Raw genomic sequence first — 18558 nt, forward strand, 5'->3', positions numbered from 1 at the left:
ACAATGTGCTGACATGAGGAAAGTTTCCAACCGATTTCTCATACACAAACAGCAGTTGACCGGCTTGGCCTGGTGAAATATTGTTGTGATGCCTCGTGTAAGGAGGAGAAATGCGTACCATCACGTTTCCGACTTTGATGAAGGTCGGATTGTAGCATATCGCGATTGCGGTTTATCGCATCGCGACATTGCTGCTCGCGTTGGTCGAGATCTATTGACTGATAACAGACTATGAAATCGGTGAGTTCAGAGGGTAATACGGAAAGTCGTGCTGGATACCAACGGCCTCGTATCACTAGCAGTCGAGATGACAGGCATCTTATCCAAATGGCTGTAACGGATGGTGCAGCCACGTCTCGATCCCTGAGTCAACAGATGGGGACGTTTGCAGGACAGCAACCATCTGCACCAACAGTTCGACGACGTTTGCAGCAGCATGGACTATCAGCTCGGAGACCATGGCTGTGGTTACCCTTGACGCTGAATCACAGACAGGAGCGCCTGCGATGGTGTACTCAACTACGAACCTGGGTGCACGAATGGCTAAAACGTCATTTTTTCGGATGAATCCAGGCTCTGTTTACAACATCATGATGATCGCATCCGTGTTTGGCGACATCGCGGTGAACGCACATTGGAAGCGTGTATTCCTCGTCTCCATGCTGGCGTATCACCCGGCGTGATGGTATGTGGTGCCATTGGTTACACGTCTCGGTCACCTCTTGTTGGCATTTACGGCACTTTGAACAGTGGACGTTACATTTCAGATGTGTTACGACCCGTTGCTCTACCCTACATTCGATCCCTGCGAAACCCTACATTTCAGCAGGATAATGCACGACCACATGTTGCAGGTCCTGTACGGGCCTTTCTGGATGCAGGCCTACTGCCCTGGCCAGCACATTCTCCAGATCTCTCACCAACTGAAAACGTCTGGTCAACGATGGCTCGTCACAATACGCCAATCACTGCTCTTGATGAACTGTGGTACCGTGTTGAAGCTGCATACCTGTACACGCCATCCAAGCTCTGTTTGACTCAATGGTCAGGCGTATCAAGCCCGTTATTACGGCCAGAGGTGGTTGTTCTGGGTACTGATTTCTGAGGATCTATGCACCCAAATTGCGTGAAAATGTAATCACATGTCAGTTCTAGTATAATACATTTGTCCAATGAATACCCGTTCATCATCTGCGTTTCTTCATGGTGTAGCAATTTTAATGGCCAGTAGTGTATATTCTTCCTTTTCTTTGACTCGTACATTTTACTCGTAAATTTGTAAACGAAATACTAAAATAAACTTTTTTTCACCTGACAAACGCGATCTGTCTCAAATCCTGTGACGATGAGAGGTTTAACTCCTATTTAAAAAGTAGTTCGAAATAGGAAAATGAGTTTCCCGTTGTTTCTACAGTGTGTACCAGAGAGTCAAATTACAGCGAAAATGCTCGAAAATTGATGAAGGGGACGGAGATAACAAGCTCGTACTGAGTTGAGTAGATTTATATAAGTGACTGACTGACACTCAAAATGTTAATACGCGAGCGTACACCAGTGCAAACCGAAGAGCTCCGTACCCGCGCTCTTACGAAACAATGTGGATCTACTGCCGTGACTGTCGAGTCTTCCGTGATGATGAGGTGCCAGTTACGGTGCTGAGGGGTGAAACGTTGTTGGTGTAATGTATAGCTTTCGAGGCTGATCGGCCACAGCCGCGAGCGGAGGTCACGGGGCCCCTGCTCTGCTCGGACCCCGGCTCGCACGAAACGGCAATCAGTGGCGAGCCGCAGTGAGCGGAGCTGACCCAGAAGAGCGCTCTCTGGTGGGTGTGACGTCACGGTGGGCTGAGAGCCGGTCCTCTTAAGCAGCGCGCTTTGCCGAGGTCAGGGGCAGTTGGCGGCGGGCGAACATCATGGCGAGCAGGTGAGCGGCTCCTAGACTACCTACACACCCTTGTTGATGTCGTGTTTTGGCAGGTGGGTCTTCTCATTCTTCAGATCCGTCTTTGCAACAATATATTACTTTCTTTTGAGTTAAAACTCTTTTAACTATTTTAGCTCACTCCTCCTTGTCTTCCTTTACTGCAGCATTAATTTACGTCGAATACCTTCTTCAGTATTTATTACATCCAGACGTCTCGTGTCAGCCATGCTCTTCTCCCCCCCCCCCCTCCCCCTTTACTCACACAAACACAAGGGTTTTAGATTTCCCTTTACTGCGTTTTCCAGCAGCTGTTGGAAAGAAACTTCCGGAAGAAGCGGCACTTTGCAGCGTAGTGGCATTAGTGAGAACAGAAAATGCTTGCTTTCGGCTCCTGAAGCTGATAGACAGAAACGCCTGAGTGTTAATACAATTTCGTAGAGCGGTTCGGAAGACGGCCACTAGCCCTCTAACATCGATCTACATCCGTGTCTTATACCTACTCCTAAAGCCACCATACGGTGCATGGCGCAGGATAGCTTGTACCACTACTAGTTATTCCCTTTCCTGCTCCACTCGCAAATGCAGCGAGGAAAAAAGCGACTGACGATATACGGTCGTACGAGCCTTAATTTCTCTTATCTTGTCCTTCTGATATTTACAAATAGTTCAAATGGCTCTGAGCACTATGGGACTTAACATCTGAGGTCATCAGTCCCCTAGAACTTAGAACTACTTAAACCTAACTAACCTAAGGGCAGCACACAACACCAGTCATCACGAGTCAGAGAAAATCCCTGACCCCGACGGCAATCGAAACCGGGAACCCGCGCGCGGAAAGCGAGAACGCTACCGCACGACCACGAGCTGCGGACTGTCCTTCAGATGTTTACACTAAATGGTATTGGCGGCAGTAGAATCGTTCTGTAGCCATCTGCAAATACTTCTTCTCTAGCCGCGCGGTATTAGCCGAGCGGTTTGGAGCGCTACAGTCATGGACTGAGCGGCTGATCCCGGCGGACGTTCGAGACCTCCCTCGGGCATGGGTGTGTGTGTTTGTCCTTAGGATAATTTAGGTTAAGTAGTGTGTAAGCTTAGGGACTAATGACCTTAGCAGGTAAGTCCCATAAGATTTCACACACATTTGAACAACTTCTTCTCTAAATTTTCTAGAAAGTGTTTCACAAAAAAAATAATAAAAATAAAAAAAATCTTTTTCCCTCCGAGTATTGCCATTTGTGCTCACAGAGCATTTCCATAATACTCCCGTGTTGATCGAACCTACTGGTAACAAAATGTTCAAATGTGTATGAAATCTCATGGGACTTAACTGCTAAGGTGATCATTCCCTACGCTTACACACTACTTAACCTAGATTATCCTAAGGACAAACACACACATCCATGTCCGAGGGAGGACTCGAACCTCCGCCGAGATCAGCCGCACAGTCCGTGACTGCAGCGCCTCAGACCGCTCGGCTAATCCCGCGCGGCTACTGGTAACAAATCTGTCTGAACGCTTCTAACTGCTTTGACGGCTTCCTTCAATCCGACCTGATGGAAATCCCAAACGCTCGAGCAGTACTCAAGAATGCGTCGCACTGATGTTCTACATGGTTTATGGATAAGCCACAATTTCCCAAAACTCTCCCAATGTAGCAAGTCGACCATTCGCTTTCCCTACTGCTAACCTCACGTGCTCGTTCCATCCCATACCACTTTGCTGCGTTACGCCTAGATATTCACTCGACTTGACTGTGTCAATCAGCATACCACTAATAATGAATTTCAATATTAGGGGATAGTTTCCCTTATCCATAGGCATTAACTCAAATTTCTCCACATTCAGAGCAAGCTGCCATTCATGACACGAAATAGAAATGTTATCCAAGTCATCTTCTAATTTCCATCAGTCACTCAATTACGACACTACATTACAGAGTCATCAACAAACAGTTGCGGATTGCTGCTCACCCTACCTGTTACACAAGGTACTGGATTCTGTTACTTAAGAAATCTTCGACCGATTCACATATCTCAGAACACTTTCCGTATCCTGGGACCTTCGTTACAGTCTGCAGTTAACTACTGTTTTAAACGCTTTCCAGAAATGTATGAATATGGAAACTACCTGTTGCCATTTATCAGTGGATCGCAGGACGTCGTGGCACAAAAGGGCGAGCTGAGTTTCACACGAACGATGCTTTCTAAATCCGCGCTGATTTCTGGGCAGAAGCTTTTCTGTCTCAAAGAAATATATTACATTCGGGCTTAGAAAATGCTCAAGAACCAACTAAAAGAAAACAGCCCTCCGTCACTAATTTTTAACGAATTCAGCGGGTTTCAACACTGCTAGCAGTGTCTTCTTCAGAATTTAGACTAAAGAATGGTCTATAACATGGTCACAGAGTTATGACTAAAAGCGTATGATACAAATTATAAGTACGGAATTATCGTGAAAAACTGGCCAGTCTTTCACGATAATTCCGTACTTATAATTTGTATCATAGTGATCAAGTGCTCTTTTCTTTTAATTGTAACTATATACATGAGTCACATGCGGATTTTTTTCCGGTCGCTTAGGAGTTTGCATTGTGCCATTCGCAATACGAGTAAATGCAAGTAAAATAAAGAGCCAGTTTCAAAAAATACTCTCTGTAAAACAGAAATGGAATTCCAAGTGGAGTTAGCGACTTACTTATTTTCAATTCCCTTAATTGCTTCTCACATTCAGAGAAGCCTATTTCTATGTTCTCCATAAGGGAGTCTGCAACATCGAACGAATGTATGTCTGTACAATCCTCATGCGTGAATGATTTTTTAAACACGAAATGTGAGGCTCTAGATTTCGTTTCGCTGTCTTCTGTTGCCACACCAGACTGATCGACGAGTGAATGAGTCTTCGACACCCTTAGGACGAAAATTTTCTCAGGCTCTCGCCAAGATCTTTAGCTAACGAATGACGGTTTAAGTTGTTGTATGATTCGCGCATACAACAACTTAAACCGTCATCTTTTCATAGACGTATGACTTTCTGCCGACTATTGCCTGTCGACATTTTGGCGTTATTTTTTGAACCGAGAGTGCAGTTTGATTCTGACTTGTATAGTGAACGTCTGTATATTGTGACATTTATCTGATGACACTGTTTGACGCATCTATTTGACAATTTTAGACGGTTGTATTAAGATCAGGCACCTTCAGATCAGACTCAGTAGCTCAAGCTTGAAAAAGAACCACTCGGCTCGAAACTAGACACCAAAATGTATGTACTGCAATTGTGACAGATTTGTAAGAAAACTCATCGTGAAATAAAAGAGTTGCTGGTCCTTCATCAACAAAATGTTGAAATGGCATAACAACATAGGTTTTCTTGGAAATTTGAAGTTGAATGTTTTTGCGCATCTTTGCTGGACTCTTGTTGAGGTGATGTGGTTATCGGCGGAAGTTGTTGGGAACCAGATGGACGCGGAGTGTGGACTGTCAGCGGTACACTTTTCGCAGAGTAGTGGTCGAATCTCGGAATCTTCCTGAAAGGCGTTCGGCAGGTAAAGCTACAGGTATTGTGTTGTGTTGATCTTGCAGTAGAAAGAAGTTTAGTCCTATCTCGCGGATCAAGGCGAGGCTTATTTAGACTGGTTTTAATATTGTAGCAGTGCAGAGGAGTAACCCAGGCCCGTCAGTAAACGTTTCCCCCTGAGTCCGCAATCAGGACCTCGTGTAGCTTGTCTCACGCACCGCCCAGCGCGAAGAGTACATGGATTCTGACTGCGGGCTTGAGGGGACTTCTCGAAATGGAAGGAAAGTTTCATTACACTAGCTCTATTCAAGAAGCGATGTCAAGAAAGTTCTGTCTCTCGTAAAGTGATACCATTTCGTGTTTTCCCGATTTTATTGGAAATACAAAGTAGACTTTCCCCACAGCTTCGACTGTACTTGCCTTCGACATAATATTGCCCGCACCTTCTCCCTCCTCTCTGTTTCACCTCTTCTTCCATCACTGTCAACCTCATCCACCCACTTCTGTCTACCTCTTCCTCGTCCTCTCACTCTGTACATACCTTCCTCTCCAAATCTCTGTGCATTCCGTCCTCATCTCTCTGTCCATTTCCTCTGTTACCTCTCCACTGTGTCCATCTTTCCATCCTCCACACTCTCTGTCTGTCTCCTCCTAGCTAATTCTCTGTCCTTCTTCTTCTCCTCCTCCTGTCTCTGTCTCTTCCCTGCTTTCCCCTGCTTTCCCCATCCCCTCTTGCCTCCCTCTCCCCCTATCCATCTGCCTATCCAGGTTCATACTACTCAGTCACAACACACCTGTCATGCAGGGCAGCCAATATGCCAGGGGCTGGAAAACTGTTTCTGGCCCCTGGCCTATAGGATTCCTTGTGAAGCGCATCGGTAATGCAGGCGGATACAATTCCTAAACTGCATGTCCATCTTGCAGGGCACCCTACATGTCATCAGCAGGAAAACCTTTTCTTCCCCCTGGCATGTAGGCTGCCCTGAAAATCAGGTTATACTCTTTCAACAGAATCTGCTTCTCAAGCAGGCAGCCTATGCGCCAGGGGCTGGAAAAAACGCGTTTTTGCCGATATCTCCTCTTCTATCGGAGCTAGGAGGTTATAAACCTCACAATGCTGATACTGGTGTAGCTTGCTCTTTCTCTGCCAATCTGTGGTTTGGGAAGAGATATTGGTCATACACATACTTATACACTCTGCTTTTTATTTATAACAGAAAACAGCCAGAGTCGTATAGCGAAAACTGTATTTTCAGTCCCTTCAAAGTAGATGCTTTAAGTACAAACCTTTCCAGTAAGGTTGAGTCTTGTGATTTCACTGTTTTCTCTTATATATAATTCTTTGCATTCGTAAAATATCTGATCAAATGTATGGGGACGCACTAGATTATGCAGAGTGGAGTACTAAATGTCAGGAGAGACGAACCTGCCAGCATAAAAGGAAACAAGGACTGATGTGTTGTCAGTAGAAAATTAGTAACAACAGAATGTGTTGGTCAACAGAGCTCAGTGACTTTGAATGTGGACTAGTCATTGGATGTCACCTAAGCAACACATTCATAAGGGACAGTTCAACCTCCCAAAATCTGCCATAGTCGACAGCTGATGATGTGATGGTGCAGCTAAAACAAGTCAAGGCAGATCTCATTAACTGATGGACAGGAACCGTTGAGCATTGTCGAGAATGATTGTAAAGAAGTCGTATGAAATAAATGCAAGTAATAACTCATGACTTTCAAAGTGCTTTGGCCAATCCTTCCATTACAATGGCTGTGTGTAGGGAGCTAAGAAGTATGGGGTACAATGGTCAAGCAAATGCTCACAAACCACTAATTCCTGTAGTCAATGCTAAGCAACGCTTGATGTGCTGTAAAGAGAGACATCACTGGGCAGTGGATCACTGGAAATGATTTGTAGTGCTGGATCACCCTACGCCCTACGGCAACTCCATGGTATGATGTGGGGTTGACGAATGCCAGCAGAATGTTACCTGCCATCATGTTTAGTGCCAACAGTGAAATACTGAGGAGTTGTTGTTACGGTAAGAGGTGCTTTTCGTGGTAACGTTGTGCCCCACCTCGCTTACTGCTCTTAAGAAAAATCCTAAATGCAGAAGAATACAAACATAGACTACCAAATCGTGTCCTGCGTTCACTAGAGGGACAGTTCAGAGATGAAGATTGTTCATATCAGCATGACAATGAACCCTGTCACAAAGCAGCTTCTATGAGGCAATAGTTTGTGAACAGAAAAATACCTGAATTGGGCTAGCCTGCCCGGAGTCCCAACTTGAACCGAACGGAAAACCTTTGAGATTAGTTATATGGTCAACTTTGCTCCAGACCCAAGCGTCCAACATCGCTAACGTCGGTAGTTTCGGTTCCTGAGCAAGACATGGCTGGCATTCCTCCACTTACAGTCAGGCACGTCACTGAAAGTGTCTCCAACAGAGTTCATGCCGTCAGAAAGACGAAAGGTGGACACACCCCATATTAATGTCCAATAATAATGTCCAAATACTTTTGATCAGATAGTGTATCTTGTCTCTTATTCTTCTTTTGGCCATAACCCATGTGGTGGGAAATATTGTGCACTTGCATCTTTGTGATATTTAGAGTTAATCTTCATTGTACTGTTTGTTTCTTTAAATATATTTACTACAATAAATGTAGAGAAAATACAGCAATCTCACATTCAGTTTATTTTAAGTTACTTGCTAAAAACTGTTATATTAAAGAATTTTTCCTTAAGGGCACACTGTTTCCCTACTTGGGTTCCAAGTCATATATGCTTAATACATCTGGAGTTGGGCTCATGTATTCTTTGGTGAAATACTGCATCCCTGTACGGATTAATAGCTCACATATGAATAAAATTGATGTGGTACTCAATGACATCACGGGCACTATAGTGGCACAATAAAGTCCACCCCTATGACATGGCTGCCCTCCTTGCGCCACACACCATTGCTGGAGAAGAAAATGCTCTCCTTATAAAGCATTGGCACCACAAGATTAACAATTAACAATGATGACCTAGCTGACCTGGATCACGGAAGACTCCCGTATCAGGGAGACCATCACTATTCAGTGCTAAAGAACTGATAAACTCAAACTTTGCATTGACAATCTCTGGCAACAACAACGGTAAGAGCACTATCCACCACAATGTCAAAGCTCGATGATCGCAAATAAGCTTCCTGGTTTCAACCAATCACGTGAAGAATAGATGGCGTTAACCTGAATAAGCACAAGTCATGTACAGAAGTGAAGAAGGAAGCAAATAACCTGACACATGGTGGAAGGATGTCCATATCAAACCTACAAGGGATCGTTCAACGATTTCCTTGCAGCAACAGATGAGATGATTGAATATAAGCTTGGATGTTAATTTGTAACTATGTTTGGTAGATAGTATATAGATGTGCATATGAACCACATTTATTTATATATGCATCATGATGTGTGCCATATTATAAATAAATAAATCCCCCACTTTGCCTTATTCTTAAAACGAGTACAAGGTTAAAAGAGAGACCGACATATTCTGTTGAGGTGGTCTGCTACTTGTTGAGCACAGCACGCTGTGTTGCAGGTTGCTGGTGCTGCTGCTGGTGGCAGCAGCGGGGGCGGAGGAGGTGGCGTTCCCGCGGGAGGCGGTGCAGCGCGCCGCGGACGTGGGACTCAGCCGCATGCGCTACCTCGTTCAGCAACGAGAGCCCAGCCTCTACCGCATGGGTCAGTACCAAAGATCCAGCCAGTGAAAAGTAAAGGGGGCAGCTTCAGCCAACTAGTCGAAAGGGTTTTCTTCTGTAGTGCACAACGACACTTTCTGTGTGGACATGGAGAAGTTGTCTTTCATTTGTACTTTTTTGAGTGTGGGTGAGTGTAATGGATGTATGCATTGTCTACCGTTATGTTTGTGTCGCACACTACTGTCTGCAAAAGTTGCAGCGCCTCAAGTTCTCAGTGACCACAAAATCTGGGGATGTATAGCAGACTCGAACCATAAGTGATTAAAATTGCAGGAATATGGCTTATGACCAGACAGGTAGTTTACCACCAGCCTCAGTTGTTGCAGAGCCATGAAACTAAGTGAAAACATGTAAGTAAATGTCTATATCCGCCCCCGGTAGCTGAGTGGTCAGCGCGACAGACTGTCAATCCTAAGGCCCCGGGTTCGATTCCCGGCTGGGTCGGAGATTTTCTCCGCTCATGGACTGGGTGTTGTGTTGTCATCATCATCATTTCATCCCCATCGACGCGCAAGTCGTCGAAGTGGCAACAAATCGAAAGACTTGCACCAGGCGAGCAGTCTACCCGACGGGAGGCCCTCGTTACACGACATTATTATTTATTTTAATGTCTATATGCCTTGTAGACGCGAATGGACACAATATTAGCATGTGCGTGAGTTCTAAAGGGGCACAATTTTGGTCTCCAGGAAAGAAGTTTGTCATAGTATGATACTGCAGTTCATACAGGACACGCTGCAATGACAGTGGTGTATGTGTGGAACCTATAGATAGAAGAGGATCGTACATAGACTGAGTGGGGACTGGACCACACAATATGACCGCAGTGCAGGATGACCACCATCTTATCCACGTGATTCATTACTTCCAGAACAGCTTTGTGCACATGTTGCATCGATGTTGGAGCATGTGCAGGTGCAGACATGTCTGCATCAACAGTTTGAAGCTGTCTGTCCATTGACCAGAAACCACCAACGCTTCACGCTGCACTGGGCACTTTAATATCGTCACAGACGTGCTGGTGTGTGTCAAAATGTAGAGATGATCCTGTAAGCATTGGATACTACTGTGGTGAAGACAATCCGGCAGACAGAATTGTTGAGGGGTGTAGTGGAGAAATGTAAATTGTGATGATTTGAGGCACCATTGGTTATAACATCCAATCTCATCTCCTACATGCTGTGCGCCATCTGAACAGCAATGACTACATCAGGGAGATTTTAGAACCCTATAGACTTCCCCTCCTGCAGGCAACTACACATGCCACTTTTCAGATGAACGATAACCAGCCACAAGTAGTGATGAATATGTAAGTCTCCTTCAAAGAACCATGGGCACCACTACCTCCTTATTCAGCATGATCATATGTTTCCATGGCACACATAAAACAAATCTGGATGTGGTCAGTTGGCAATTTTTTGTACTGGTCCTCCTGCGACCACTGTCGATGCTTCGTGGCCACATCTACAGACTGCTTGACAGAATTTCCCCAGCAGCATATCCAAGCCCTCTTTGAGTCCATGGCATGACATCCAGCGACTCTGATCCAAGCACATGGCGTGGCCAAAGTGCATATAAAAATCAGTAATTCTCATCATTTTATATTGTCATGTTCTAATCAAATATACACTCCTGGAAATGGAAAAAAGAACACATTGACACCGGTATGTCAGACCCACCGTACTTGCTCCGGACACTGCGAGAGGGCTGTACAAGCAATGATCACACGCATGGCACAGCGGACACACCAGGAACCGCGGTGTTGGCCGTCGAATGGCGCTAGCTACGCAGCATTTGTCCACCACCGCCGTCAGTGTCAGCCAGTTTGCCGTGGCATACGGAGCTCCATCGCAGTCTTTAACACTGGTAGCATTCCGCGACAGCGTGGACGTGAACCGTATGTGCAGTTGACGGACTTTGAGCCAGGGCGTATAGTGGGCATGCGGGAGGCCGGGTGGACGTACCGCCGAATTGCTCAACACGTGGGGCGTGAGGTCTCCACAGTACATCGATGTTGTCGCCAGTGGTCGGCGGAAGGGGCACGTGCCCGTCGACCTGGGACCGGACCGCAGCGACGCACGGATGCACGCCAAGACCGTAGGATCCTACGCAGTGCCGTAGGGGACCGCACCGCCACTTCCCAGCAAATTAGGGACACTGTTGCTCCTGGGGTATCGGCGAGGAGCATTCGCAACCGTCTCCATGAAGCTGGGCTACGGTCCCGCACACCGTTAGGCCGTCTTCCGCTCACGCCCCAACATCGTGCAGCCCGCCTCCAGTGGTGTCGCCACAGGCGTGAATGGAGGGACGAATGGAGACGTGTCGTCTTCAGCGATGAGAGTCGCTTCTGCCTTGGTGCCAATGATGGTCGTATGCGTGTTTGGCGCCGTGCAGGTGAGCGCCACAATCAGGACTGCATACGACCGAGGCACACAGGGCCAACACCCGGCATCATGGTGTGGGGAGCGATCTCCTACACTGGCCGTACACCTCTGGTGATTGTCGAGGGGACACTGAATAGTGCACGGTACATCCAAACCGTCATCATACCCATCGTTCTAACATTCCTAGACCGGCAAGGGAACTTGCTGTTCCAACAGGACATTGCACGTCCGCATGTATCCCGTACCACCCAACGTGCTCTAGAAGGTGTAAGTCAACTACCCTGGCCAGCAAGATCTCCGGATCTATCCCCCATTGAGCATGTTTGGGACTGGATGAAGCATCGTCTCAGGTGGTCTGCACGTCCAGCACGAACGCTGGTCCAACTGAGGCGCCAGGTGGAAAATGCATGGCAAGCCGTTCCACAGGACTACATCCAGCATCTCTACGATCGTCTCCATGGGAGAATAGCAGCCTGCATTGCTGCGAAAGGTGGATATACACTGTACTAGTGCCGACATTGTGCATGCTCTGTTGCCTGTGTCTATGTGCCTGTGGTTCTGTCAGTGTGATCATGTGATGTATCTGACCCCAGGAATGTGTCAATAAAGTTTCCCCTTCCTGGGACAATGAATTCACGGTGTTCTTATTTCAATTTCCAGGAGTGTAGCATGCCTTTTCTCACCAGTGACTGGCATACGGTTATAAGAATCAGTGTGCTGTTCCCTTGTGCGTTACGACAGAAAGCACATTACTGTCGGACCTGGTTGTATCTTGCCAGATAAGAACAAGACACTCCAGTTCCAATAGTTCTGCCAGCGATCTCGTGATATCGTCCCAGCTGAGAAGTAGCAAGTAGGCCTTGAGTCAATTACTTTTGAAGAGAGGCTTTCATGCGTAACAGTAAAACAGGCTAAGGCTTTTATCTCATGTAAAAAAACTGAAGTCAGTAGTTCATGGGGATGCTAGTTTTTTTTTATTATAAATATATTTCATCACAGAAAAGAGCAAACTGTGTTCTATGGTGTTTTTTAATCAGGTGATGTGGAAATGCCGTGTGTCTACGGCCTCCCGTCGGGTAGACCGTTCGCCTGGTGCAAGTCTTTGAACACAAAATTGAAATGTACGGTGGGCAAGCAAATAATGCAAAATTCAGATTAAGTAACGAACCATGTATTGAGGCATATGTAGAGTTTGTAATTTGCCTCGTAAGAAATATTCCAGGGACCAGAATTACAAGAGCTATTTTGATGGAAATCATACGTCTGTCGACCTAGTTGTATACCTATTCAAGCCAGGGATTCATCGTGTAGGAAGGCTCCAAAGGAACAGAATATCAAACTAATTTCAAAATGAAAAACAGCTGAAGAAAGAACTACGTGGGTATTCTGAGGAATACATCACTTCCATTGACAAAATGGACATTTCCACCATTTCGTATAAAGACAGCAGTACCGTCTGTTACATGTCTACTTTTGTCGGCGAGCTGCCAAAATCTGAAGCGAAGAGGTTTTACAGAAAGAAGAAAGAACACAAATGGGTACCATTTCCTGAGGTATGGGAAACGTAGATTTGTAGATAGCAACATTGGTAGGTGTCTTATAAAGATTAAATCGAAACGATGGTACTTACGTTTGATTTTCAATCTGATTGATATAACTGTAATAAATTCGTGGGTTCTCTAGAGAAGGCAACTCACTCAAAGAAGAAGTGCAGCTGCCACTCAGGCACAAGTAGTTTAGAACTGAATTGGTCCTGAAGCAAAAATGCGAGGTAGGCCAGCTAGCACAGATACAATAGAAATCAATAGGCTTAGTTGTAAGGGATCATCGCTGTCCGCAAAGGATACGAAACTAGATCCCGCTACTCACTGGTCGTTGGGGAATGTCAAGAGAACAACGTGCAAGCGCGCTGACTACAAAAGGCTATAGCCCTACCTTCGTCATACGTGAGGAATGCAAAATAAACTTGTGTTTAAAAAAAGACAAAAACTACTTTGTTGATTCCATAGTATCTAAAGACACGTGCCATCGATGAATTTTCGATAGTAATAATAATTCTATCATAGCAGCTGTTCATTGTTCCTTAAAACCATGTTTTGTACTTAAAAATGCACATTAATTTTGTAAATTTCACGTTATTTTATTTAAGTGCAAAGTATAAAAGATGCATTTTTTTTCTAGAATTAACAATGTATTATATTTTTCAACAATTGCATCCTTGAACAATTTCAAATAGAAAAAAATAATTTGTTGTTCTGAGAAAAAATCGTGGAACAAAGAAATAAATCTGAGTGTTCCACATTACTGACACGTTATAAAATATCGTACTTGTTATTTAATTACCAATCATAAAATAAAATTCATTATTTTCTATAAATTTCAGCATTTTTAACAGTACATTCTTGAGTAAGTTAAGAGTTATTCCTAGCACCTCTTTGTCCAAAGAGTAGCAACCAAAACAGCGATTTACTTCGTGCTCTGTGCTGTCGTCCAGTAGAACATGCGTAAACGGTAATTAAAAGTAAAACCAGAACTACGGAGCATAGGAAAAGTCTGCCTTTCATGGGTGCCAGGAATATCGCGCGTAGGTGAGTCGGTAGAGCGTCAGATCACAGTACCAAAGTTCCCGCGTTTGAACCCAATTTTTTAAATTGTTTACTCGTGATGTTATATGGGAGAACATTTTCCTGACATGTAAAACGACTCTCCGGTGTTTGTAGCAGTGTTATTTTGGCAGTCTGCTTTCGCTTTATTGTTGACATTAGCAAACGTATACCGGGTGATCAAAAGGTCAGTATAAATCTGATAACTTAATAAACCATGGAATAATGTAGATAGAGAGGTAAAAATTGAAACAGATGCTTGGAATGACATGGGGTTTTATTAGAACTACCCCATATTGCTAGACGCGTGAAAGATCTCTTGGGCGCGTCATTTGGTGATGATCGTGTGCTCAGCCGCCACTTTCGTCATGCTTGGCCTCCCAGGTCCCCAGACATCAGTCCGTGCGATTATTGGCTTTGGGGTTACCTAAAGTCGCAAGTATATCGTGCTCGACCGACATCTCTAGGGATGCTGAAAAACAACATTCGACGCCAATGCCTCACCATAACTCTGGACATGCTTTACAGAGCTGTTCACAACATTATTCCTCGACTACAGCTATTGTTGAGAAATGATGGTGGACATATTGAGAATTTCCTGTAAAGAGCATCATCTTTGCTTTGTCTTACTTTGTTATGCTAACTATTGCTATTCTGATCAGATGAAGCGCCATCTGTCGGACATTTTTTGATCTTTTGTATTATTTTGGTTCTAATAAAACCCCATGTCATTCCAAGCATGTGTGTCAATTTGTACCTCTCTATCTACACTATTCCGTGATTTTTTCGGTTTTCAAATTTATACTGACTTTTTTATCACCCAGTAGGGTACGTTTGTATAGATAGGTGTTCTGTTCTGTCGGACATATCTATAGAAATGTATTCTATAGGTTTGCTACTGCAGCTAACGAAGCAAAAGCAGACTGCCAGAAGAACATTGCTACAAACTCCGAAAAGTCCTTTCATGCGCCAGGAAAATATTCTGGTCTGTCACGCTACCAACTCACCTACGCGACATCGTCGAATCAGTTGCTCACAGATACTGTTTTGCTGTGGACCGTAGTTCTAGTGTTACTTTTAATTACCGTTTAAGCGTGTTCTAGTGGACGGCGGTACACAGCACGAACTAAATCGATACTCTGTCGACGTACGTTTGGTAGAGACCTGAGTGTCTGACATGTGCAGTTTGTGGCACCGCGTCTAGACAAGTGTGTTGTGTTGTATTACGTCGTGTGGTGTGTCGGCAGGCATGCGCGTGGAGCGCGGCTCTCCGGCGCACTACGTATCGGCGTTCAGCGGTCCGGCCACCGAGCGGGCGCAGCAGCTGGCGCGCTACGGCTACGCCGCCATGGAGGCCGCGGCCGAGCTGCTCGCCAACCGCAGTCTCCACACCCACAGGTGAGCCCCTCTCCTCTCCTCTCACAGCTCGCCTTCTCACTTCACCCGACGGTATGCAACAAAATACATCATAGATATGAAACTTCCTGGCAGATTAAAACTGTGTGCCCGACCGAGACTCGAACTCGGGACCTTTGCCTTTCGCGGGCAAGTGCTCCACCATCTTTTTTTTTTTTTTTTAATTCTTTGTTGATCTCATTTTGTTCCATTTTGTTCGTTGTATATGATCGGGGCGGACGCCTCGTAACACCCGTTCAGGTTGTTCGTTGAATCGTTCACTCAGTTTTTTTTTTTATTACAGAGGGTAGCTAAACCCTCTGACCGAACACGCTGAGCTACCGTGCCGGCAGAACCAACTGAGCCACCCAAGCACGACTCACGACTCACGACCCGTCCTCACAGCTTCTGTAAAGTTTGGAAGGTAGGAGACGAGGTACTGGCACAAGTAAAGGTGTGAGGACGGGGAGTGAGTCGTGCTCGGGTAGCTCAGTTGGTAGGGCACTTGCCCGCGAAAGGCAAAGGTCCCGAGTTCCAGTCTCGGTCCGGCACACAGTTTTAATCTGCCAGGAAGTTTCATGTCAGCGCACACTCCGCTGCAGAGTGAAAATCTCATTCTAAAATACATCATTCGTTAACAAGGAGAACGTACATCCAGAGAACCACACATTTCGCTCATGTTCCACACGTTAGTAGTACACATCTAGATGCACGGAATGATGCTTTACTACGAAGCCCCCAACAATGTTTTCTCTTTTTTTATCTTTCCTTTATTTCGAAAAATAGAGGTTCAGAGTTTAACAAGCCATTCGTGAGCGCCCGACGCGACTAGCGACGGTACCCAGTAAGGCGGCAGGGTGGAAATCATAATGGGACGCACATCGTGAGGTACAGTACCTGATCAAATTTATTGTGAACATCTATTAGTGGACGTCAATATGGCGTGAATCCATTCTTCGCTGCTATTATGACAGACTGAGCTCTGTTGAGGACGCTTTCAATTGGACGTCTGAGTGTCTGTAGAAGAGTGGGACCTCATTCCTCCTTAAGGGGGGCAGGCCGTCAAACGGGACGACTTGGAGCAGGAGAGGCACCACAGGACATTTTGATTTCCACTGTCTATACTTTTACGAACAAATTCGTAAAACTTCGTCACAACGACGAGAAAGGATTCAGGATTTACACTCATAGAAGTGGAAGTTCAAAAATATGAGAAAATATTTTTTTTACATTTGAAATTTGACCTTTTTTCACTTACCATTGGCTGCATTTGTCGCTATAAGTACACTTCTCTTCATAAGTAAGGGAGATACTTCGATGAATGTTGCACAGCATACAAACAATACTTACAGGTGAATGAAACTGTAGAATTTTCCAAATCTATTGAAAACTGTGGTAAAAATTGAGGTAATTAACTACAAAATTTGAGTTTTTTCTAAACATGAAGTTTAAAATGTAACAGCACCTTCATTTTTTTATTAATTAAGTAATTTCTAGAGTTTCATACACCTGTAAGTATGGTTTGTATGCTGTGCAAAATTCATCGAAGAATCTCTCTTACTTATGAAGAAACGTGTACGTACAGCAACAAACGCAGCCAATAGTAAGTGAAAAAATGATGAACTTTCACATGTAAAACTAAATTGATTTTGTTATGTTTTTGAACCTCCACTCCTATGAGTGTGAATACTGAATCCTTCCTGGTCATGCTGACAAAGTTTTATGAATTTATTCGTAGAAGTATAGACAGTGGGAATTAAAAAGTCCTGTGGTGTCTCTCCTGCTCCAAGACGGCCCGTTTAACGTCCTTCCCCCCCCCCCCCCCCCCCCTTAAGGGCCGAAACCAGAGAAGATGATGTAGGACGCTGGGGCGTGCAGTGAAGTCGATGTTCTGACTCATCCCCAAAGTGGCAGGCCAGTCCCTTTCAAGAACGTCAAGGTCCACAAACCATTGGCTCACTCTTGCTGTCTTATGACAGAGTGCTGTCTCATGCTGAAATGAACAATCATCGTCTCCGAACTGTTCCTCTACTGTAAGCAGTACACAATGTTGTAATCTGGGTTTATATTTATCTGCATTCAGGATTTTCTTAGGTACAATAAGGGTGGGCACACACTAACCACGAATAACACCCCTAACCGTAACGTCACTTCCTCGGTAGTTCACTATTGGCATTAAACATGATGGCAGGTAAAATTCTGCCTGCACTCGTAAAACTCACACCATTTCATGTAGTGTGATTCACCTCTACAAATCACTTCTTTCCGGTCATCCACTGTCCACTGATGTCACTCTATACACGGTGTCAAACGTCGCTTAACATTTATTACAGAAGTGTGTGCCTTAAAAGGAGTTGTTCGACCATTGTACCCCGTTTTTTTTAACTTCCTACGTACAGTCATTCTAACACACTGAAGAGCCAAAGAAACTGGTACACCTGCCTGATATCGTGTAGCACCCCCCTAGCACGCAGAAGTGACGCTACACGACGTGGCATGTACTCGACTAGGTCTGAAGTCCAGAATGAGATTTTCACTCTGCAGCGGAGTGTGTGCTGATGTGAAACTTCCTGGCAGATTAAAACTGTGTGCCAGACCGGGACTCGAACTCGATACCTTTGTCTGAAGTATTTATAGAGGGAATTGACACTTTCATTCTTGCAGGATTAGCGTGTAAATCCGTAAGAACTGCACGTTCCAAGGCATTCCAGATATGCTCAGTAATGTTCATGTCTGAGGAGTCTGGTGGCCAGTGGAAGTGTTTAAACTCAGAAGAGTCTTCCTGGAGTCACTCCGTAGCAAATCTGGACTTGTGGGGTGTCGCATTGTCCTGCTGGAATTGTTCACATCTGTCGGAATTCACAATGCATGCAGGTGATCAAGCAGAATACTTACGTACGTGTCAGAGTCGTATGTAGACGTATCAGGGGTCCCATATCACTCCAACTGCACACGCCCCAACCATTACAGAGCTTCCACCAGC

General features: G+C 45.0%; 1 protein-coding gene across 3 annotated transcripts in view; it reads left to right on the top strand.

The window, feature by feature from the left end:
- The window catches only part of LOC126334741 (chorion peroxidase-like), a 407382-nt gene that overhangs the window by 264290 nt on the left and 124534 nt on the right, over nucleotides 1-18558 (top strand). Inside the window, exons 1-3 of one of the 3 annotated variants that reach the window (XM_049997289.1) lie at nucleotides 1908-1923; nucleotides 9034-9176; nucleotides 15428-15578. In XM_049997289.1, coding sequence (XP_049853246.1) covers nucleotides 1913-1923; nucleotides 9034-9176; nucleotides 15428-15578 — 305 coding nt within the window. In that variant the 5' untranslated portion in view covers nucleotides 1908-1912. The other 2 variants (XM_049997287.1, XM_049997290.1) reach the window with 2 other exon arrangements.

This window comes from Schistocerca gregaria, chromosome 2, assembly GCF_023897955.1.
Source record: "Schistocerca gregaria isolate iqSchGreg1 chromosome 2, iqSchGreg1.2, whole genome shotgun sequence".
Taxonomy (NCBI): domain Eukaryota; kingdom Metazoa; phylum Arthropoda; class Insecta; order Orthoptera; family Acrididae; genus Schistocerca; species Schistocerca gregaria.